Source organism: Synchiropus splendidus, chromosome 18 (assembly GCF_027744825.2).
Source record: "Synchiropus splendidus isolate RoL2022-P1 chromosome 18, RoL_Sspl_1.0, whole genome shotgun sequence".
NCBI classification, from domain to species: domain Eukaryota; kingdom Metazoa; phylum Chordata; class Actinopteri; order Syngnathiformes; family Callionymidae; genus Synchiropus; species Synchiropus splendidus.
The window spans coordinates 15,329,970-15,354,717 of NC_071351.1; the positions used below are offsets into that span (position 1 = coordinate 15,329,970).

A 24,748-nucleotide genomic window follows, 5' to 3' on the forward strand; every position below is an offset into this window, starting at 1 on the left:
GCAGTGTGGGCATCACACCTCATATATTGTCTCTGATCAATATGAAAGGATTTTGTGTTTCACATTAATAACGGCAGACCTCTCGGTTTCGGGTGTGACCCGAGCTGATCGCTGGATAGTTGACTTATTATTCATGTTTTATGTGTTGCAAAGAACCCACAATACGTTTATTTAAACATCACCTCACGAAATTTTGACTCGCTAATATCTGCATCTGTGTGTTTGGAAGCAGAGTGGAGTGTCTCATGTTGACTCTCTGAGTCAAAATGACTTCACGTCGATCAATGATGAATAACACATCTGATCTAATCGATGCAGATGCTTTTTCGTGATGATCTAAACCTAACATTCAGAATCAGAATACTCAGAATCTCTGTCAGCATTGAGAGTTCTATGAATGGATTAAATTAAATTAGTTTAAAACATCATGAACCAATACTGAATTTCAGATTTTGTGGCTCTGCTGCTTTCAGTGGAAACCAGGGGTTAGGCTTTCAAATGAAGCACGTTTCGCCTTCCACGTCACATTTTGACACTGAATTCTAACTTTCTGACAGCCAGTGGTTATAAATAGCAACTCACATCCAATATAATTCAGTTAAGAGAGCGTCCAAACGCCCTCCCACACCTTGCACTTCCCCTCCTTGCGTGAGGTACTCCAGGGGCTCCCGCCCCGCCAACTCACCAACATTTTTACTCCATTGAAACACCTATGCATCAACATCCAATGATGAAATCTGCCTTAATAGTCAATATACGATGCTAAAGTGCTCTTTCCCAACGTCAATATATAACGGCATGGAAGTGAAGATGGGTCGATTTAAATATTTCACATCAGTGTTGAGTGTGAGTGAGTTGATGTTTCGCTAATGTAATGAAACTTCAGATGTGGAGATAACTAATGTATTTTAATGGACGAGCTCCAGAAAGAGACACGCAATAGGAAGCATGTGTGTGTGACAGACCTAAAGAAAACTGGCAAAGAAAGAATAACGTGCACAGACTGCATGTTTTCATTTGCAGAAATATAGAATGGTTTTACATTCCTTTCCTACAGCTTTTCTGATATTTAGAAGCTCCATTAGACTCTGAATAAAAAAAGGTTTTGGCTTTGTGAAGTAAAATCCAATTTAAGTGTTAGTGCAAGCTGGATTTTCTCTGTTGAAAGTTGACTTTTGAATTGACAACATGTGAGAAGTTCGAATTTCTACGTCTTTGGCTGCACGTGGGTAAACACCCGACCACGTCTGTGCATGCAAATCGTCCCACCAACATTATAATACAATTCTCAAATTTCTCAAACAATTATTTGATCAACACAGTATCCGTGCTGACTGCAAGTGGAGCGTAAAAAGTGTGGATCATAAAAAGGAGGAAAATGTCAGACAATCTTGCCCAAGTTACCGTTGGCTCTGACAAAATGTTCTAAACTTAACTTGACCTCTCGCTTTCCCACTCTGTCCAGCAGCAGTCCAGTTTTCTTTTGTCGGCTATTGTCTTTGAATCAGTTTGAGAGGGAATAGAGACCATATGTATGAGTTTTTGAAGGAATACAGCCACTATTCTGCCTTGAAATGTTGTTCTTGCTGTAAGCGCCAATTGCTCTCATGTTACTTATGGCACTTATAAGCGATGCAAGGTCATTCTCATTCTAATGCACACTCACACTAGGAGGAAACGCAGTCCTAACCCTTTCTGTTTCCCACCAACACACACTTACCAGACAGAAAATATAAAACTAACACCTGGCAGTCTGAAAAAAGACACCAATAGGCTGCACTATTTTAAATTAATAATTATATTTATATAAAAAGCCACTTAACAATTAGATGTCATTTTAGCTCCACAAAAAATATGTATTTATTTTGTGCTTCTTACAATGAAGAAAGTTAATTTGGTCGATCGGTTATGATTCATTTGTAATTGTGAGGTTCTGCTAGGTTTGATCTGTTTCATATAAGCAAGAAATCAAATAAATAATAAGGCAAATATGACTCAGCACCTGACATAGCTGGTAGTTTTGACTTATAAGGAGCTTATGTAATGTAGCCTTGCTATCACTCAATCACAGTGGTGATTCACAATGCTCGAACCATGTGTGTGTTAACGTTAGCGCAACCTGTCTTTGAGCCTGAACCCGGGCGGTCTCCTCCTGTGCCCAGAGCGACTCCCGATGTGCGGAGGAGTTCATGCTCTCTCTCAACGCCAGCTCCAGCTCACTGATCCGATTGGCTGTCTCCCTCATTGCATCCTGGGAAACTGAAAGTGCAAGCTGAGGGGGAAGAGGCGTCTTCAGGAGAGGGGTAGGAATCACAGAAGTCACAGAAGCCAGGATTTTGAATAAACCAAAGATAAAAATCATTCAAAGTATTTCAATTTCTTAATACAAAAAAAATGTTGGGTGTAGAGCATCGTGTGTGCACACATATTTGGCAACAACTATGGTGAGCGAGGAAAGGGAACCTTCTTTCTTGAGTAATCAAGCGATGAAAAACATGAATCAGAAATAATGAAGTCAAAATTTCACTCAATTTTCACTCATTTTTTACTTCCATCTCTTTGAGACCATTGTCATTTGGTAATCTTGTCAACGAAGATGCCTAGCCATGTATGGACAGTACTGAAGCAAGCGAGTAACTGGGAAAATGACAGGCTCAATTTCCTGTGATCGTCGCTGGCCGATGTGTCATTCACTCTCCTGGCTATTTGTTGACTAAACCAGCTGCTGCATACCTTGCCAGTAAAGATCTAGACTCAACGACTGGTCGGAGCAGAACTGGACCAACATTTGTAGAACTGTGTGACAGTAGCTTCCCCAACCACCAAAGCAAGTTCTAATTACGCTGTGTTTACATCAAATGAAAAAGGTGAACTTGTGAACAAATTTGCTGATTGTTATCAGACATGGCAACAGGGTTTCCCCCTGTGCTGGTAAAAAAAATAGCGCCTAGTCAGCCAAGTCACAAGCGGAAACTTGTGGCTCGTCACGTCAGCATGCCACAGCTGGAGGTGAGCGACAAACACCCGCACACACACAGATAGAGGGCGGCTGTGTGCGTCAGCAGTCCAAAGCAGTAATTGGATGTGACAGACAGGCAGTAACTTGATGCACCAGAATCAACAAGTGCTCGGATGACTCCACCCCAATAGACAGGAACACACGTACACACACACACACACACACACACACACACACACACACACACACACACACACACACACACACACACACACACAGACACACACACACACACACCCCACAGAGATACGGCTGCTGCTGCTGAGACTCCGGGTGAAACATGCTGCGTCTGTCTGTGTGTGTGCTGATAATCTGGAGTGTGTGTCTATGCATATCCGTGTGCTCTGGGAGTTTTATTAGTAACAGGAGAATATTGCTGGCGTTCAGGGATGGGGAGGGCAAGTCGGCAGCCCAAGTACAGATAGCTGGAACAAACGGGGAGATAATTGACTCTACTGCAGCAGTCATCACTTATTTCCCCAATGAGGCATCAATCGGGTCGGAAAATGGCTCAGCAGAACAGTGAGTGTCCTTTTAAACACTTGTGCACCACACACAGAAACACTTATCCCCCTTAATATGATCACAGCAGCCCATGCTAAGTTTCGCCAACTTATCGGCCATAAATATCTAAAAATATCTTACTCATGTATATCATGTATATGATAATGTCAGTGAGATCCATAAATAATGTTTTGAGTGACCAGACAAAAGGTGTCCCTCAAGAGAGAAAAAAAACAAAGTTGAGTGACCCACTCTGGAGACACAGTGGACGAGAATCTATTAGCTAGAAAGAAGATGCTGGAGCTCATTTATAGAAGTGTGATACTGTGGGATGGATAACCAGGGTGGATACTCCTGGATTCCGATAGTGTTATCTGGAATCTGGTTTGCAGATATATGGTGAGTAGCTCAGTCATTCAGGAGAGAAGAAAAATGTATGCACCTCCAAAGCAAGAGAAAGTAAGAGTTAAGAGGTCTTAAGCATTTTGTCCGGATGTGACCTTGATTTCCCATAAGGGGGCGGTGATCCAGGCATGTCCATCTGGGAGGAGGGCCCGAGGCCAACCTCAGACATGCTGAATGCCTTGGCACCATCTTCTCAAAAGAGCTGCAGGGGGTATCTCAGGGACGTCTGGGCCTCTTTACTTCTGCTGCTGCCCCATGAAAATTAATGGATGGATCAAAGATCACCTTATCTGCTACACGATTTATTATTATTTTGCTTAATTTCGCAACAAGCATTTATTTTGTATGGTGAAAAAAGGGAATAAAATGAGTGAATAGTTTTGACTGGATTTCAGTGTAAGTTCAACATCAACATACATCTGTTTGTATTGATGTCTTTTTAAAGCTCCCTAGATTAAAAAGGAATCTGATCCCTAGTGTCGGCGGCTGAGATTGTCTTGGCCAAGTATCTCTTGGAGATGAAAGAGAAACACAGGCTTGCGTGAAGCATCAAAGTGAACGTTTCCGATGTGTGTTTTCTCTGTGTTTGGGAAGTGCAGCGTGGCGCGATGGAGATGATGAAGCAACGAGAGATGATATCTCTCCATCCCACATAAACTTTGCTGGACCAGAAGAGATGTGGGAAAGCCTGTGTTTGTTTGTGTTGACCCTCGGAGCGTGCAATGTTCTCGATGGAGCCTCAGATAAACTGAGAGCCCGACCAAGGGAAAGAGAGAAACATAAAGCTAAGCAAATAATCTCACGGCAAAAAGATAACAATATTAAATATACAGCGATTTATCTATGAACATCAGCATAAACGCAGGTCTGAAACATGCTGAGTGGAGATCAATCTTACTCCGTTCTGCTTTGATTTAATGCCATATGGTAATTGCACTGCTTGGGAATTCTTAATGAATTACATATTTGAGTGGTGACATAACACTTTTGAGATTGTTTCAATATCTGCTGACAGCTTGTGACCTTTGCCCTGAAAGCCTACACTTCCACAATGTGTTTTTTTTTTTAACGCTTCTATCCCTCACTGCCGACACAAAACATCCTTATTCCCTCTGCCTGTCCAGAAACATTTTAACAGTCATTACCATAAATGGAATCAGTGCAATATCAATATCTACAATTTGAGTGGCCGGACTGAGTCAGGCCATATTCCGTAATCATATATAAAAAAAAAATCTGCTTCAAAACAAAGGAAGAGATTTACCCACAGTTTCCAAGGTAATGTTTGTGTAAGAAATGTAAGCATATTAAAATAAATAAGATTCATCTGAGCTCTGGGACAGGGACACTGAAGTTTTGATAGCAGGTCCACGTGCCCTCCGTTAACCTTTTCTCCCTTTGCCACTCATTCTTTGTCTCTATCCAGGACTGTATTAATGTGAGCTATTTGTTTTGAAGGGGAAGTGGGATGTTAGATGTGTCTTGCCAGCACACACACACACCGAAAAAATACCAAAAGCTCCATTTCGCAGCGAGGAACAGAGAGGTGTTCAGCTCTTTATGGGCCACATGGGAAACCCCTGGCATCACTCTGCACTAACACTTCAACATGACTACACAGACCTGCGTCCAGGCATTGATGCACACAATGTCAAGAGAAACACTCATGTTGACACCCACAGGAGCCTGCAATGGCACAAATCCCATCACTTAATTCATCAAAAACCTGGACGCAAACCTTTTCAACACTGAATGATTCGACTACTATTCCCATCTGAGCCATTACGCTGCTACTCGCTGCTGGCGTACAGAGTAGATTTCTGTTGGACTAAATATCTGTCTCTTCCACTTAAAGTTGTTTGTGAGATTCACTGGAAGAGGGCAGGTTCTGGTGAGGAGTGCCTGAGCACAATTATATTGAGAGTGTGTCAGACGACAAAGAGGAAACAGTAGAAACAGATGAAGAAACAATACTTCTGAGAATGATCTTTGAATTACATGTTTGCAAAGACCGTGAAAGGAAAGAACACGACAGAAAAATACATCACAGTTAAGACTCAAGGTCAACCACAAATACAGACACACACACACACACACATATATATACATATATATTTATATATATATATATTCCAACCTGTGATAAGGTGTGTGGCTGTACGTCAATCTGCTTCTGGATATTGGGAGACCTGATTTGCCTTTAGAACAAGAAAAGAATAAAATAATGAGGTTAAAGGCAGTTTTCCATCTGTACAGTGTGTGCATAATTTTTATTTAGATGGAAGTTTTAAGTTGAGTGGTCGACAGTTCACAGGTCACAAGAATTAAAGTGCTGTATGTGTAATCTAGAGTTACATGTCAGTATGGAGCTTGCACTACAGTGCACCCTCGACTCCCCCTAGTTACCCTAACAAGTCAATGGACCTCCTCATTATCATAAAATAAGGAACTGCAATTAATGACACTAGGTTTGTCTGTTTTTTTGTGTGTTTGTCATTTGCCATACTTGTACTCTTGACAAGCTACCTTCTTGTGAGGACATTTTGCTTTGTGAGGACTCACAAGGTTTAGAGGGTTAAAACATCAGTAAAATTAAATTGTTTTATTTGGGTTAACATTAACATTCACTTTAGTACCTGCAAGTACCTGCAAAGAGAACCCAAAGTTAAGAGTAACAAGTGTTTATTCACATACAAACAGACACATATAGATGTGTGGGTTCTAGACATGACATGTGCTTTCCCATGACACACACACACATACACACACAGCTGCATAAATGCACCGCTTTATTATTCCACATCGACACTAGCGGGTCAAAAGCTACAAGCTGGACTCACACGTGGATAAATATTTGCTGTCTCTGCTATTAGAATGTTGTGTGCCTCTGATTTTGAGTGATGGGGAACGACCTAAAAATACATGACTAATGTCAGCTTGTGTTTGTGAGTGAATGCTGCGTATAAGTACGTAATTATTTATGAATCTTTTATGTTTCACTTTTGATTTAACATGATATGAGAAGCAATATTTAACACACTGCAGTTGACACACCTGTGGCTAATTGGTCAAGGGTCAGGGCACCACAAAGACATGTCCATTTGGGGACTCAGATGATTTCTTTTCCCCTCATTGAGGCAATCTTAAGCTAAGATGAATGCCTTCTGTGGGACCAAGTATTTAAGCGTATGACAAATGTAGGCCATCTAAACTGACACTATTTTTTTCAGGCTTCCTCTCACTTCCTACACCTGGAGCCTTCAACACATCCGCCTTCCAATATAAGCAGCTCAGTTTTATTCCTGGCTGTAAAAATCCAGCTGTGTTTTTACCTTGTGGATCTTTCCTTCTGCCTGTTTTTCAAGAATTACTATTTGGCAGCAGCAGTTGACTCCAAAAGGACTTGGCTAACAGATGATTGCAAGTTTAAGCACCACGTGGATCTTAATTGAGGACTGGTACATAGTGGAGTGCAAGCATGTTGTCAAAAGGTGGAAAGTTGTCGTGTTAAATTGATAAGGGCAAGTTATTTGGCAACATATTTTGCATCATTTGTACAGACAATATTGCCTTTTATTTGAATTTGTGACCAAAAATGCTGCCACTAATGTTGCCTGTGAGAAAGGCACATTCATATCAGTAAAAAGCAGAAATTTTAGCTAGGGGAGTTAAATTATATAAAATATAAATTATATAATTTCTCAAGTACATTAAGGATGAAGAGTGCTGGCCTTTTTTTGAAACGACCGGAATCATTCCTCCATCTCATCCACCATTTATTAAATTGAAAACGGGGAAAAAAAACATGGCTATTTAGGCATATACACAGAAAAATGGCAGATACAATATAAAGGGGATTTACTTTAAGGATCAAGCTGGTTGAAAAAAATCTGTTCCCCAGGATAAAGCCCAGAGAACGTTCATCCAAGGACAAGACTTGTATTTTAGGCCTGGACGACAGATAAGACTGTTGCAATAGAGAAACCACTGGGCTGCCCAAGTACAGTGATGTACTGACACTGTATTTTAAACACAATTTGGAAGAATTTAGGTGTGAAGTGAAAATGTATTGTCCTTCAAAAAAAATAAGATTGCCTTGCAATCATAATTCTGTTTTTACATATCAACTTCACATGTCAATGATTTAAGAAAATAAAATGCATATTAAATGAAGCATTAAGTAATCATACAACCCTTTTTCAATGCTGTGTCATTTTTTCTCCCCTCCTTAATTATGCTTTAGGCTTATCAGCCCCTAACAACAGCCGCAGTATATACTGCAGCCCCTAAGGAAACAGAATTGTTTAGGTAGCAGAGAGACCTGCATGAGAACGTGCCAGTGGTAGAAACATTCACGAAAACCACCAGTGCATTCTAGCTTTTGTTACACCAACGTCTCCTTCAGCAGAAATGTCAATATTCGTGACATTCTTCTCCCACGTGTGTCATTTTGTTTATTTACTTGGTTTCAAACTCCCTCTCCAGTCAAAATCCATTTGCTATGGAGACTAAAACTGCCTGGACATCTGCAAATATAAAAACAAAAGCATCTCACTATTAATAAACATCTTTCACAAAGAAATATTATATACAATGGTTTGGACGCTCGTGTGTGCATTACTAAGCGTGAGTAAACGTTCCGAAGATTGATGCTTTTCAACATCTGGACTTTAATTGTGGCCATAAGAGTTTATGAATATTTTTCTAGCTTTCATTTCCTCCCAGCTATACAATTTTTGACCAATTCCCAAAATCGGCATGTGTTTTAACAAAATACACTGAAATGCTGACACACTTATTGGCCAAACATTCCCCTGCTTAGCAGTGGAAACAAGCCCCCCCGCTTAAATTCCACAATGGCTACAATGTCAGGAACTATAGGAGAAATGGAAAGCTGATTTATTATGCAAAGAGCAGCCGCGTTATGGCTGCTAAAACAATCAAGGCATCAGCAATGAGGGGATATTTTGAGCAAAGATTTGCATAGTTATAATTGTCGTAGTTGCAAAATATGATAAATATAAATGTTAAATTACAGGGGTGCAGCTGAATAAAAAAAAAAAAGCATTGCAATGGGACTGCTGATCATTGTATCAGTTTCCTAAGGGGTTACATCAAAGGCTTGGCTGGCTATTAAATACAAGGGTGAGTCCCTGAAAATCAACCAGAAATTAAGGAGGTACAGTAAAGTTATACGGAGGAGCCTTTCTTCTTCAGCATGCAGGAACTGATTTCAATTTACATTCACCAGCTCATCATTGAAGATTTTCCATCTAAAGTCCAGAGGAGAAGAGACCCCTAGAGTTGGCCATGAATCAGATGTAGCGATTACATCTCCATTCTGGCTTGGGAATGCCTCCAAGACAGACTTGGCTGAATGAGCTGGGAAAAGTACGTCTGCGCTTCCCAGGTTAAATTGTTATCCCAGCGGCATGGCGAGGGATAAGCAGTAAAAAAGATACTGCTGGCTCTAATGAGTGATAAAATGCGGTTCCTTCTCCTCAGATGGTTTTCCAAAGCTCCAGGAGTTTTTGGGTTAATAGAAGAAGACTTAATTACCAGTAGAAATGGCCTGCAAACGTTTAGGTCATCTCTAAATGTGGCAAACTCAAACTTCTCACGTATCACTTCATACAAGCAGAACCCTGAGCAAATTACAAGAATGGTTTTTCACTGTAGTTCCCATTTTGGTTCAATGAAAGTGCACCTAGTAACACTGCAAAGGTCATCAACCACTGGATGGAAACAACAGTGGAAATTACGTAACATAATTCTTCTCATTGAATCAAAGAAAACAACTTGTGTGCCACATTTATCTGGAGCTGTTCTCAAATTGAGCTTTTCCTTTTAGTGGTTATTGCACAATCCAGAAAAAAACCCCAATAAATTCAATGACATTTTAAATATAAGCTTCTTGGTGAGAGCAGTGATTAAAAAACCCGCAGTGACCGTGCTTTTTTGTGTGTGAAACAGGAGACAAAATCAGCTCTTCCTTTTTCTGAATATTTAGAGGGCATTGACAATGCTATACTTTCAGACAAAAACTTTATGTGCTTGGTTTGCTTACATTTCAAGACTGCATTTTCTTGGCTCACATCTTGTTTAACAAGCTAGATAAACTTTATTTTCTATGATTATCATTCACTCACTGCAGTGCTTGTCAGTCGTGGAATGTTGGGGAGGTGTTGTGTGGCACAGCCCACACAGAGGTGCTGTAAATCACTCAAACGTAAGTCTGAAATGATCTCGAAAACATCTCTAAAGTTATTCACTTATGTTCAAAATGAATTTGTGTGAGAATTTAAGAGTGCCTTTCCCAGCGGCATAGTCTTGTATTGATGACAAATGTAACTGTTTTTACATAAAGATTTTGTGTACGATTGACTGGATGACTGGAGAGAAGCAATAATATTTGTGATGAATATACTGTAGTTACGGAACAACGCAGTATAACATGCAGTGAAGATTATCACAGGCCAGATAAGATTGTAGTAAAGATGCAGGAACTCTTAACTGGTCATGTGTGGATCTCAGCTCATGTGTCTCCAGTGCAGCCATCAATTTTAATATTTACTTACAAGGAAAGAAGTGGTTGGCTCCATGGCAGTTCATCTTATTAGTTAAAAGGCTGATTGATAAATTGTTTTCCAACTTAAACACTATTATTTAACAGACACTTGCTGACTGACACTTCTGCTATCTGATCACTGGTGTGTTTGTTTTTGACTTATCAGGATTTTTATCTATCGCAGGCATCTTTAACTTTTGTGCCCTTTGCTCATATGGCGATGAATTTGCTCTCTGTTTTGGAGAGGCACTGGATGACTGCCGCCAATTCTGCGATGATAGCTGGCCGCTGACCTGCACATGACCTCCGACCCACAGGTAGTGACCAGAGGAAAGGGGTCACACTGATAAGAGTGACTGGTTGACACAAATGAGAAGGCAGACAGAAGATAAGATAAACTGAAGACTGAAAATGAATTGCTGAAAGAATGATGGATAATTTAAGGAAAATTATTTTGTCAAAAGTAGCTGTTCAGTCACATTGCTCATCAAGTCTCTTTGTCACATATGTATCAATTTAATCAAGTGTTATTGGCAGTCCAGTGCAGAAAAGAGAGGAGAAGCTCACAAATTCAACATGTAAAATCTGTATTTGGTGACAAATTGGCCGCTTTTTGGAGTACTAATTTTAAAAATACTAATTTTAGCTTCCAGACAATACTGTATTTCAAAGCCTGAGCGAATAAAATCAATACATATAAAATATAAATAAAAACCATACACTGCATTGACCCAACAACCGACCTCTGTTGCAAAACATGACCACAGTGTGTACATGTGTCTCAGGTGGATTTACAGATCTGACTTAATGTAGTTGCTAAAGAGCAGAAATCAGTCTATGAAAACAATATTAATTCAATTAAATGCTTTAAGAATGAAAAAACAAAGCCAATTCATTGCACTTCAAGGTGACAACATGAATGTTGACCAAGTCAACATTACAGGTAACTGTAACAGACAGACAGAGGTGAATGAGAGTGACGGACACCAACTTTGAGGAAATCGATGATGTAAGATAAACCCAGGGGTTCGTGTGAGTTCTCACAGAGTTTGAGTCAACACACTGTTTCCATGCCAGAGTGGGGAGTCTGTAAAATTAGTAATGAATGAGGCAGGAAACACTGCTGGATCCAGTACACCCTCCACATTCAGATTAATTCTTCCATTCAGATCTTTGGGCTTTAGCACACCTGCCCATGCCAAAATGTGTTGATATAATGTTTACACACTTTTAAATTTATGACGTTAAATTTCAGATGTAATTAATCCAGATACACTAGTATGACAAGATAAGATCCAAATATATATATATATATATATATATATATATATATATATATATATATATATATATATATATAGAGAGAGAGAGAGAGAGAGAGAGAGAGAGAGATCAATGTCATTCATGCTTGACGAAAAACATTTTTAAGTACATTTGGCATTAACCACCGCTGATGTACCCACGTACGCATCATGCCAATCCATAAATCATGATGATAATTGAGCAGCACTGTGCCAGTAACAAATGGAGCAGTATAAACAGCCAGTGTCTGGCCTGCAAACTCTAGCTCCTGCTGACATGCCTCTGGCTAGTTGCCTGGCAATCCCAAACTCACACAGTCACACGCACACTTCCTGTGTTGTGTGAATGAAGCACATGCAAAGACAGAAGCGTGCAAGATACACACAGAGACACAAATGAGATGAGAAAGAACACGATCCCAGATGGGATGAGCTCAAAGCTCAAAGCAACATGCTGTTGTTTCAGAGCTCAATATGCTATTTTATTTTTTGCTTTTTGGGGGATTGTTTACAGTTGTGGACATTAACAACCCCAGTGGCCTTGTCAAATCTGAGCACCTCGGGAGTAATATTCAGCCCCCAAACCCTAAAATTACAACTTATACCTGGGAAAGAAACAGTCACAGCATGATGTATGAGCTGACAGTGAGTAGTGAAGTTAACAAACAGACACACTTAAGAGTCTACTCACCCTGGTCTGCAGACGTAGGTTACACAAACACAAATAGCAACACATTAAAGTAAACAACTGAAAACTTAGGGCACACTTTATGACAGTGTAATTCCAGCAGGCATGAGAGTAACTGTATAGAAGTGGTTTCAAGTGCTAGGAGGACACAACGTAGACGGTTGTATATCTTGTATTAACAAATGGAGCACTTAGGGGTAAATCAAGATATTACTGAGATAGCTCACTTCTCGTGGAGGACAGCCAGAAGGTGTCTGGTAATGGATGTGAATGCCACTGCATTGTTATCACTGAACTCACCTTTCAAGATCAACAATCTTCTTCTCTTTGCAGTGTCTTTCCTTCTCCGCGTCTCTCAGCGCAGCCATTAGCCGGTCCACCTCGGCTTGCGACTTTCCTGATTCCTCTCGGTAACGAGCCACTTCCTGCTCCAGGAGCCGAAGACGGTCTGTGATATCAGTGCATTTCAGTGCTGCCATGTCTTTGTTTGGAACCTTACATTAGAAATAATAACAAAGAGTGATGCAGTGAGATTCACAGGTATTTGGCAAGAATAGTGTGCTGGAATAACTAACCAAAGGGTTCACGGGTGGCAACACATCCGCTTTGACTGGAACCTAGAAATGATTGTAAAAAGGATGAATTAGAATTCCATTTATCAATAAATATTGTAAGAGGGGAGGCGTGGGAGTCACATGGAACTTTAACAATAAACCAGAATTTGAATGTGTGACTAGGGTCTCGATATTCCTGAGGCATGACCAATATGTTCCTGCATCCGCTCTCATCCCTTTACAACCCACTTGTCCCTCTTCTTCCGTCTTTTCTGTGGTTAGCATCTATTATTATGTCCTTAGGGAAGAGATTTGGAGTTCCATCATTATCCTTACAGAATTACTTTGCTCTACACTTGGCTGTAATCAGACAAAAAAGAACACAGATTTTTTAAAACAGAATTAGTTCTTTCTTCTCAGAAAGACATCCCACAGGGAAGTTCAGAACTGAGTTGTTTCATACTCTCAACTCAGTCTGAGTCTTCAGACGGCTGTGTTTGCGACTTGCTTAAATTGTTGAGACAACTGAGGTCATATGTTTAAACATCATCAAGTGCACATGCACACACTGAACAATTTATTATCGGGTAGCTTTACAGCTTTGTGGACTTTATACACCGATGCAACCAAAATGATTAGAAACAGAAATGTGTCTCGATCCATCTCAATCTAATCTGAAGTTTATTAACTGAAAAAATACATTTCCAGGAAGGTTTGGGTTAATGGCTAAGCCTTTGACTGAAGATCCACCAGCCAATATTGCTGAGTACACAACTTTTCCCAGAAGCTTGACATGATGCAACAACTTGTGGTAGAAACTAGCTTTGTAAAAATGCCGGGTTTCTTGAGAAGACAGTGACTAGTCTTACAAATTGGAATCCACACCCTAGAAACCCCTGAGACTTGATTGGTATGCAATGCTTCAAACCTGTCAGTCATGTACGTGGCACAAAGTACAAGGTTGATGGTCAAGGAAGGCCGTCTACCAGGAATAGAAGAGAATGACAAAGAACATGTGACAGTTGCCCCCTTCAAAAATACCAATGCGCCAGTGAAAAACCCTAAAAGGCAGCTGAGTTCGCGGCAGGCATGTGATTTAAGACCACCTGCTTTAGAAAGGTCAATGCCTGTGTTCCTTTATCATTTCTTCCCCTTTGAAGAGCCAGTGTTTAGTGCCAGAAGTTCGTTAATAACCCTGAGATCAACAAATACAGTTTTATGGGAAGAAGATGGGGATATGGTGATGTCAACAGGAATCAGAGGTCAAGATAAAACGCTTGACTGAGGCAATAATGCGAGCATCAGTGCACAAACAAGCCACCAAGTTTACATGAACTGAAGACAAACGCTAATTCTTAAGTTGTTTTGACAGATGAACTGACTTTAATGCAACATTTGAGGCCAGCCACTTAATATCAGCCATTTCTGGAGGTACAGTGATCAAAGGAAGGTTTTAGGGCAGGTCCAGAAGGGTTCGGCATTAAAATATATTTCCACATTTCATATTATTTACATTGAAACTTTCTTTGAAATACGATGTCATAAGTGCCTTCAAAGAGATGGAATGACCTCCCAAATGTGGGATTTGTATAACTACTAGATTAGGCATCCAAACAAACCCGCAGACATCCAAATCCTCACTCAGTTACACCAAACATAATACCCACCCAATCCATTGTTTCCTCTACACTGCTTGTTACAGCAGGTCAAAAATTTGGGAAATTCCATCGGCAGAGCTTTTACGACTCTATTGATGCAACCCTCTAACTTCACAATTGACAAAGACAGCCTTGTGTAATGGTGAAGGACAGCCAGTCAACTTACAACTTGACCTGTAGGGAGACCTGTGATCTTTAAATGGCATCCGTCCACTTGATTTTGGAATGTTAAGTATTTGTAAGAAAATGTTTTTAAGTGGTTTGAATGCAGATCAATTAGTCAATCATTAGGTCTCAAATGGGATGCAAGAAGATCATCGCCGGCGGTGAAATCTTGTTTTAAACGTCCTTGAGACACTACAACTGCAACTTGCAGTGCATGCGAAAAATATTTCACAGTGGGTTCAAACTCTTGTTGCTTAAGTGCATGTTTGTCTATCTTTTTAAACACTGATCTATTGTTTTGCATCCAAAGCAATATAACTCACATCATCACTTGAAACCTCATCTGTTGTTCTGGTAATCAGCAAGTTTACATAACAGGTATGACTGCTTTATACTGCGCAACATTCTCTAATTATGCCCCACACACTTGTCGCTGGCTGTGTAAGCCGCTTTGAGCTCCGTGCCCTTTCATGTGGTGCCGCCTCAACGTTCAATAAAATATAATTTCACAGGAATGAGATGTGTGAATGCATTTTAGGTGCATAAAAGACAATCTGGCGGGATGAGAGTCTGTTCTAGCTTGTAAGCCTGGGAGACAGAAGACAAGAGAAGAAAATAGAGCAAGGCCTCTCTTCTGGCACCCGGACAGGGATCAAGGGATATTTTACCTCAATAAATCACTCTTCAGATTCATCCCTTTATCCTGGGGGACAAAGTGTAGGCAGGCCTTATACTATGGAATCATGCAACCTCTAGTGGATGCTCTAAGGTAGGTTGAGAGAGTCAGGTTACCAGTGGTTGTCATGTAAAGGTATGGTGGACCATCACTTTGGAGAAGTACTGCAGTCATTGTGAATATTCTACTCTAGGGCCGACGGCCAAATCTGGCCCTACAAATTTTTGTTGTGGCCCGTGACAGTTTTCAATACATATAGTTGGATTTAAAATTAATAATTTAAAGCTCTCTAAAAAGTAGCATTGAGTACTGCAATTTCCAGACTATAAGTCGCTACTTTTTTCTCGCAGTCTGAACCCTGGGGCTTATAGAACAATGTGGCTAACATATGGGTTTTTCTAAAGAGCGTCATGCCATCAAAATATTGAGCTTCGTCACAGCAAACATTTATTTACCTTGAAGCGCTCAAAATGCGCTGTTTTTCCATTTTGTGGTGGTGGACCACTGACCTTCCTACAGCGCAACAGTGCCACTGCATCTGCAGGTAATAAACCGGTGCGGCTTATGTCTGAACAAAATCTTATTTCTTCCTAAATTTAGTGGATGCGCCTAATATTCCAGCGTACTCTATAGTCCGGAAGTTAAGGTGCACCATGAAGCACACATATATGTGTGATCAAGGTGATATGTTTTTGTACTATAAGTATGATTAAGCTGCAAAGCTTAAAAAAAAAAGGAAGATGCCCATCATACCCAAGAACCAATTCACACCTGTTTCACGCCTTCATTGTACAAACCTCTATCTCCATTCGCGGGTTGGTCGGCGTGGGGCTTGAGGGTTGCGGTAGTTTTGGAGGCTGGATGACAAAACATTTGTCTTTCAGCTCCTGGTTCTCCTTCCTGAGTCTCTCCATTTCCTCCAGCTGGATTTTTTCTTCCCGCTCTTTCTGTTCACGCAAGTTTTCGATGACACGCTCCTGAAAAATAGATTTATACAAAACTCATCTCCAGTCATTTATTCAACAACAGATATCATTTTGTGCATCAGGTCATGGTGCTGTCCAGTGCCAGCTCTGAATGTGGAAACTCCAAAAAGCAGTTCAACCGAGGGGAATTGCTGATAACATTTGGTAACATCTTTTGTAGGTAGTTCGCCCACATAGCTTGACAAGCAACTCTACTACGCCATAGTTCAAATGTGCACACACACATTCACAGGTCATGGCTGATCACTATAAACTCTGAACAGGTCTATAGATGGCAGAAATTACAGCTGATGTAAGGCAGACACCATCTTGGCTTTGCAATATTGGACTCACAGGAGCTCATAATTGAGGACTTGGTGTGTGTCAAGCTGTGTAAGTTACACAGCAGCAATTTAAGAAGACCACTTGGCGCACTGACTTTCTGGCAAGTTCAAGCATCCAATTTCCCACGTGGCATTAAATAATGCTTCATTATACCAAAATGTATCTAAATAAAGTCGTGAAGAGACGGAACTGTAAAAACCTTTTTTTCACTCGACCAAATAAGTCCAAGCAAGGGCTTATCTAACATCATTTGAAAGTTGAATCCAAGTTTGTGTTCTAGCACTTGGCACCACCAGTTAAGCTCACCACAGATGTTCCGAGGGTCCAAGAAGGTTCATATGGCACCAGCATACTTGGGCCCAAAGCCATAGATTGATTTGTAGACAAAGAGATCTAAACTCAGTCCTCTGTGTGACCGCCAGAATCATGGTTTTTAAGAAATTGTGTCATTGGCTCGCACTTTCCAGATGTCGTCAAGATCCTGGCATACCTTCCTGAATAAGTTGGAGGTGTCACAGACCTTAAGAGAAATAAAACATTGCTATCATTATTGAAAATTTCAGGGCTGTTTCTGACTGAATGGGCGAAACAATGTAGTTTGCAAAGACTGCCAGAAGAAATCATCTGTCATAAATATTGCCACGATAAATAATAGCAGGTTCATAGACAGAGAGAAGGAGCAGAAAGAGTATGAAGGGAGACAGATTTAAAGTAAATGGTTTGGACAGAATTATAGATGACATTCAGACTGCTCTATATGGCCGATAAACTAAACCTGGATGCTAACGGAGTTGCTCTCTCTGGGTTTCTCCTCTTTCGATGGCTCACAAATTATTTTTTTTCAATTGCTGCTCCACTATATGGATGACATAGTGGGGCAGGCCAGAATAGCAGGGGTTGTGTGTGTTTATGTGTGGAATTAGGGTTTTTATCAATGTGTTTATTCAGGTGTTTATTTTGGCAAATGGCACGACTTGTGAATGTAGCTTTACAATGTGGCATCACCACATGATTGGCAGTTTTAAACCTCCGAGTAATTGGACAAATACACCCAATAACTGGCTCTGGCACAGTTCAGTCGAGAGCAAGCAGAGGGACACAGTGGAAAGTGCAGACAACAGAGCTCAGGTCTCACAGGTCGTGGGTGTTTTCCTCACATTATGAGTATCCCCACATTGTTTGGGGTTGAGGGAACAAGACCAGGGTGAGATAATAAAACCTGAAGCGTGGCGCACAAGTAAACACAACATGGCAGCACACACATAACATCCCAGACAAAAACGCACACATAGTTGAGGGAGCATGGTTCAACATGGGCATGCTGCCCTGGTCTGTTAATTAGAACCATAGTGCTGTGGCGAGCGACTGGCTCCGAGAGCAGGTTTGTGACAGGGTGTGTGATTAGCAACATACACACACACTCTTGTAAACACATTACATACACCCTGTGTTGACCACAAAAGTCTGAAGAGCTCGCCAACATTCTCCTCATCACTGCTAAATTATATGTAGCCTGTGTCAGAAGTGGTTTTTGGGTAAACAGATGGGCCAAACACAGAAAAAGGATATAGAGTTTATTGTGCCATTATGCCATTCATTCCAAGTCTGTGTGCACTAGTAACACGTTTCTTTGATGAAAGATTGGTCATAATAAGAATGTGCTTTGATGCTGTTCAGCAGTTGTAAAAACACAAATTTTGGGGATTTACTTCGGAGGAGAAAACAATGTGAAACCACCAAACAGTCATGAAAGTCATGAAATGACATCACAGTCAAGAGACATTTTCTGAAAGCTTAAAAAAACACAGCAACCTTTCCAGTGTGTCCTCAGCCTCCAACAACAAATACCTTGGAGTAACTGCATGAAAGTTCGGCTGCATTTTGTGCATTACCAAATATCTTTCAGAAAAATACTTCTTCTGATAATTACAAATCATCACCCAAGGTGAACATCAATACCCATGACATTTATGCAAGCTGGAATACTGACCGTAACCATTGTCAATAGAATGTAAACCTGTGTCCTCCAAAGCAAGAAAATTCTTTTGTTGCCTGCAGCATGAATGCCATCATTTTTTCAAAAACTGATAGCAACAAATGTCCGCTGGCATCATCTTGAAACATGAAACAAGACTAAGTAAGATGCCATCACATTGAAATGAATCTAGTCAGAAGTCAAAGTACAATGTATAAATTGCCAGGCTGGGATTTGGCATCATGAACAGTATGATACATTACAAATCTTTCCAGTGATGAAGGAAATATTTGGCGCAGAGTAAGCCAGACCCAATTCATAAATAGCAGGTTTGTATAAAGGGGGACACATCATCATTATCATTATTAAGAGTAAGAATTTAGACAGGTTTTCCTATTTACTTATTAGACAAAAATACATATTGTGGAACCCTGCAAGTTAAAGATCTGTTGGAACATGAAAGTTAGGACTGAAAAATACCAGTTTTCGCTGGACTCTATTGGACCTTACGACAAGCAAGCAGCCCCAAAAACATTAAATATGTCATCTTTAAAGATACAGGGTGTTTATATAGACTTCATCCAAGTCAAATGCTATATGTTTTTCAGGGATCACATGTCCATCTATCTCCTTGTTATCTATGTCCAATTTTCCACACGTCTGATCTGTGTTGACTGTATGGCTTTTTCAAGCTCTGTTTTCTCTCAAATGTCTCACAGAAGATACTATTTTTCATCTCTTCCTCCTTAACATTCCTTGACCTTTCTCTCTGCGTATTCTGAGGCCACCTCTTCAATCAGCGCTTCTTTGTTTCCGTTCATCCCTCCCCGTTTCCAGAGTTTTATCCTCTAATTCAATGCATCATTTCCTCCCCATGTTCAGTGCAGTTATAGACAGGAACTAATCCTCTCTCGGTGTACAGCTCAGACCTCCTGCTCAGAGGAACACTCACGGTTTTAAAATGCAACCTCATCTGGTGTGGTCGAAGCGTCTATAAATTTGGAGGCTGTGCCTTAAAATCATGACAGTGAGACACAGGAAGCTGTGCAACTTAATTAAACCAGGGACCATTTACCTGCTTCCTGATAAAACAGTGTGCTGGCTAAATTTGGCTAAATATTTCCAGACCATTAACAGCAAAGTGGGGGTTAGTTTTTTTTTTTTTTACTTTCAAAATAGAAGATTTCTATTCTGCCTTTTATTTGTTTTCTCTCCATACTGATGGCCAGAATCAACATGTTGCGTGGAATGTCTCCTCACTCCTCGATTGTTTTGTCTGATTAAATGTACAATAACTTTTTTTGTTTTGTTTTTTTGTAACCCAAAAAAGTGTTTGAGTGTTGATGAGTTGTGACTGTACCTTTTCCGACAAGGCTTCCTCCAGCGTTGCAAGGGCTGTGTCTGTGTTGCTGGAGTCTGTTTGTAGACCCTGGACTCTCTCCCTAAGCCCAGCCAGTTGTTTGTCCTTATCCTTCAACTGCTCCAGTAAGTTATCTATCTGGAAGGACAGAGACGATAAACAAAATCAAGATATGAAGATGACTCAGGAGCCTACTAGGTCAGTGTAACTCTGGAGGAAATAGTTGCAAATGTAAATACCAAAGCTGTCTACTACACCACCGCCTGAAACTGTCCTATTAACAGCTGATTCATCAAAAAGATGAATCCAGACATTGACTGCTGAGCTTCCAGTCAGATTCCCAATTTCCTGTCTTCCATTGTGGGCTGCCACCTCAAAGAGGAGCTACAAAGAAAACCCGCGCTGAAAGAAAGACAGTGAATAGCTGCATCCATAAAGAGAAAGACCAAAACCCTGCGGCGCTGCCAAGTCATTTTCAAAACCAGTTCAACTTTGTACAAAGAATAAATTCAACTTTGAATTGAGGGACTCGGCATCTGCCTGGCTGTGGCTAACCTCATGTCGCTGAAGTGGTGGTGTAATAGCCAGTTGTGGTGTTCAACAGCCTTTATCTGATGAACAACCACAAAACATAACACACACAGAATCACAAAACGCTCCGAGCTGTCCCAAACAAAACACTAGCAGATGCAGCGGGGATAGGACGTTGAAAAGACATCTAAAAATCTGTTTTCAAAGAAACGCAACATCTGGGAAAATGACACACTAACTTGCTCAAGGGCTGCGACAATTGCCCCACACACAATTTCATAAAAAAAATGAACACATTTAGCCTGTAATGCATTCTAAAAACGGATGACAATCTTTGCTTGAAATCAACGCTCCATATAGTTTGACGTTTCTTTCCTCTTTTTTCCAGCTTGAGGTCACTGCAGCAAATTATTACAGGAATGTTTAAACCCCATTCATACTTCATTAAAATCCGCTCCCTGTGTTTTTTGGAAAAAGAAAGCCAAAGCATTGAAATGATTTAACTATTGATTAAAAAAAAGAAAAAAAAGAAACCGCTGGCCACCGTGAAACCACTTTTTTAAATGGTGACAGGGAAGAAATGTCTACGGGGGAAATTAGCCACATTCCAGTCATGGGTACAGAGACAGATTATCACACAATCTCCACCGCCATTTTACAAATGAATCCAATTAGATAGCAGACTTTGGTGTCGGCCACTCTGCGGAAGGGAAAAACAAGAGGTCTAGAGGAACATCATGAAGCCAGCATTGAAGGAAAAGTGGTGGACCCTTCGGGAGATCTTGATATGTTAATGGTGGTTGTTACACATCCAAGTAAAAGACTCTACAAGGCCAGGCAACGAGTGATAAGGACAATAAAATCCTCCAGGGAATGATGGGAAAGCTAAGGAAAACGATTGTTCAAAGGGAGTCTACGGAAAACAAGATTACAGTGTTTATTAAGGGAGTTTTGGGTGGGCACTGGCTGTGCAAGGAGACATATAATTTGAACTATTAATGTACTGTAGGGATCAGTACTGTACAAGATAGGCAAGTTTGTGAGAGATACTTTAAAATTTAGATGAACGGCAATTTTCATGGATTGGTGTGTTAGAAGTGAAGCTACTTGTACGCTTAGTCAAGTTATTTCATCGAAGAGAAAGTCTACAACTTTTCAGCCATATTGACTGAAATTAAATATGACATTTGGCCATAATTTGAAAGGCAAATCAGATAAATGTTAAATGCATTTGCAGATAATTGATAGACATGCTGCAAACTGTCATAACTTAACTTGATGATTTCCCAACAATAAACACCGAACAATAAACACAGAGAAGATTTTGCAAGCAGACAGAGCAGCCAAGAAGGACTGGCAACTTCTCCAAAAAACTCACTTCTCTTCAAAGACTTGTCCCAACGGGCTTTTTTTTTCTAGTGACACTGCATACACAGCCTGTGGTAGAGGACAAATCATTACATTTTTACTGACTTTTTCTTGTCCTTCTTTGTCCAAAAGCACATACAATTGGTTTTAACTTTGTTTTAAATTGTCCAGATAAACAGGACTGAAACACTTCACTGCAGTATGAGAACGTGGAACCAATGATATGGTTAAGTTGGCAAGGAATTTGTTCCAAAGGGGAACGTCTTTTGTGGACAGGCGAGACACAAGGCAGCTGTATGCCTTTCTGTGACAGGGGGCCTCCCTTTCAGTAGCTAGGTTGTTATGAACAGAACAGCAGTCATTCATTTTATCTCACAGTGGATGTGGCTCCTCAATCTATACTCCCGCATGCAACATGAACATACAAAGATCCAGAGCCAGACACACACACTGAGGCTTTATCATTAAACCATTGAGCACATATCATCCCACATCAAATCAAACACGCCTCCCGCTGCAGCAGACCACCAACGATTGACACTCAACTATAACTTTATGGCCAAGTAGTGCCACGTGAATTGACATGCATCCTCTTGAAAATGATTATGTCTGCCTTCCCACACACTCCTTTTACAATCTCAGCGTACTGCGATAGCTTTATCAACAGGTTGATAGGACTGGACCTATTGAAAGTGTTTATGTCCCGTTACCTTTCGATGACCTTAATGTTTAACATCTTATCACTGAGCTAAAAAGTAGCTGTCAAGTTGCCAGGTCATGTAACAGTGAATTGGATACCATGTCTGAAAACACACTGAACATGTAAAGTTTGCGACAGGAATGTCTGGCACATGAGTTTCCGAAGCACCGCAGAACCTTTGATGGTTCCGCTGAATTGATTTTCAATGCTGTAATACATTCTAACAATACAATGTGTTTTTCACAAGACACTATATGGCAAGCAAAATCTAAACCATTCTTACGCAAAAGTCTAATAAAACTTAGTTCGTCATGGATGTACAGCTCAGTTGAGACTCACCGCATAAACAACATCATGTCAACTTGCTGAGTTATCATGTATGAAATAGAAACTGTTGAAAAAACATAAAGCCAATGTATTTGGCAGAAACTTGAAATCTAAAATCAACTTGTTCCACACAGGAACCACAAACTTGGTCAACCCGTCTGTCTTCCGCCCAAACTAAGAACTTGAACTTTGCAGCCTCATGAAGAATAATTTCTGCAAAACACAAGAAAGACCAGTGTGGAGGATGACCGCAATAAAAATACAATCATTCGTATTTTTGAAACTGTTTAGGACCAATAAAAATACCAAACAATAATTGTTCTCGCTTTCTGAAACACAAGTCATTTTTCTGTGCTTGTCATCGCTTCTGAAAATATGACAGGAGGGACGCAAAAACCCAAAGAGCGTGGCTGCGACATGCATGCTTCCAAGCGTAGATGGACAAACACTAATTCAGTGGGCAATAACCGACAATATGCAGTCACAGTGAAGGATTTCTGTGAGAAAAAAAACCCTGAGAGAGGCCTTACAGCAGCTTGCTGAGGTCTTCAGAGAGAAGAATCGCTCTTCCTGAAGTGAGATTTTATGGGACAAAGATGGTCTTCTCACCCCACTCCCCTCACCTCTCACCTTCTTGAGACACAACAAAGACAACAGAACAAGCGCCAAGGTGTAGCTGTAGATATTGTGTCGCTGATGCCCCCATGTGGTCATTTGATGAATCTTGCCAAAAAGCCAATTGTGCAGCTCAGTAAAATCTAAATTCCGGAATCACATTTCAAGAACAAGGGTGCAGCCACTCACACTCTGACTCTTTTCGATTATGAAAGAGCCTGTGAGCTGCAGTGTTTTCAGCTAACACGAGTCATTCAAATCGTGGTCTCCAGTATTCAATTAATCAAATGTGATCTGGTAAAGTAAGTAGCTCCAAACCTGGCAAAAAAATCAGCGGTCTAAGTCAAGCCTGTATGGAATTTCTACAGGGGGAGAGTGAATGTAATGTCTAAGGAAACATGTATCATATCCCCACAGCACTACATTTACCTATTAAAGTTCACCGCTGAGTATATTAGCAAAGAATATGACCAAATGTCTCCAGAAGTTGCAATGAATCCCCCACTATGCTTGTAAAGGGCAGGGATTTTCAAAAGAGTCACTTTGGCAGGAATATAAAGGGATATTGTGAAGGCCCCTTTCATATATATTAAAAAGCCAGTGCCTACTAGTTAATGCCCGGAAGTACTCCAATGACTTCACGGACTAATAGTCCTTACTATGAGCAAGTTTTGGGTTAACCCTCTCATCGCAGTGGCTTAGGTCATAGAATAAAAGGACATCTGTCATTGATATAGATATATGATAGATAGTATTCTTCTACACAGTTTCCTTCAATCAGTTGTTGCAAAGTGAAAGTATATTTGTAATAATTCAATTTTTATTTGCCCACCATCCTGATGAAAGACTCCCAAATGCCCCACATGTCCCTGAGATAGAGTCCAACATCCTATTACTCATCTAAGGGAGACCCAGATGAGCTCAGATTTAGAGATGGTAATCAGTCTCAGTAAGGTTTGTCACCACACCACAATCCTCAGGACTGTGAGGCTTACAATTATTGTAATAATGATTTCATGTGATT

General features: G+C 40.5%; 1 protein-coding gene across 2 annotated transcripts in view; it reads right to left on the minus strand.

The window, feature by feature from the left end:
* Positions 1 to 24,748, minus strand: part of LOC128749139 (ERC protein 2-like) — an 89,523-nt gene that overhangs the window by 35,086 nt on the left and 29,689 nt on the right. The window contains exons 7-11 of one of the 2 annotated variants that reach the window (XM_053848418.1): positions 20,184 to 20,321; positions 16,336 to 16,515; positions 13,061 to 13,102; positions 12,786 to 12,979; positions 6,066 to 6,126 (exon numbers count right to left, since the gene is read on the minus strand). In XM_053848418.1, coding sequence (XP_053704393.1) covers positions 6,066 to 6,126; positions 12,786 to 12,979; positions 13,061 to 13,102; positions 16,336 to 16,515; positions 20,184 to 20,321 — 615 coding nt within the window. The remainder of the gene's footprint in view (positions 1 to 6,065; positions 6,127 to 12,785; positions 12,980 to 13,060; positions 13,103 to 16,335; positions 16,516 to 20,183; positions 20,322 to 24,748) is intronic. The other variant, XM_053848419.1, reaches the window with a different exon arrangement.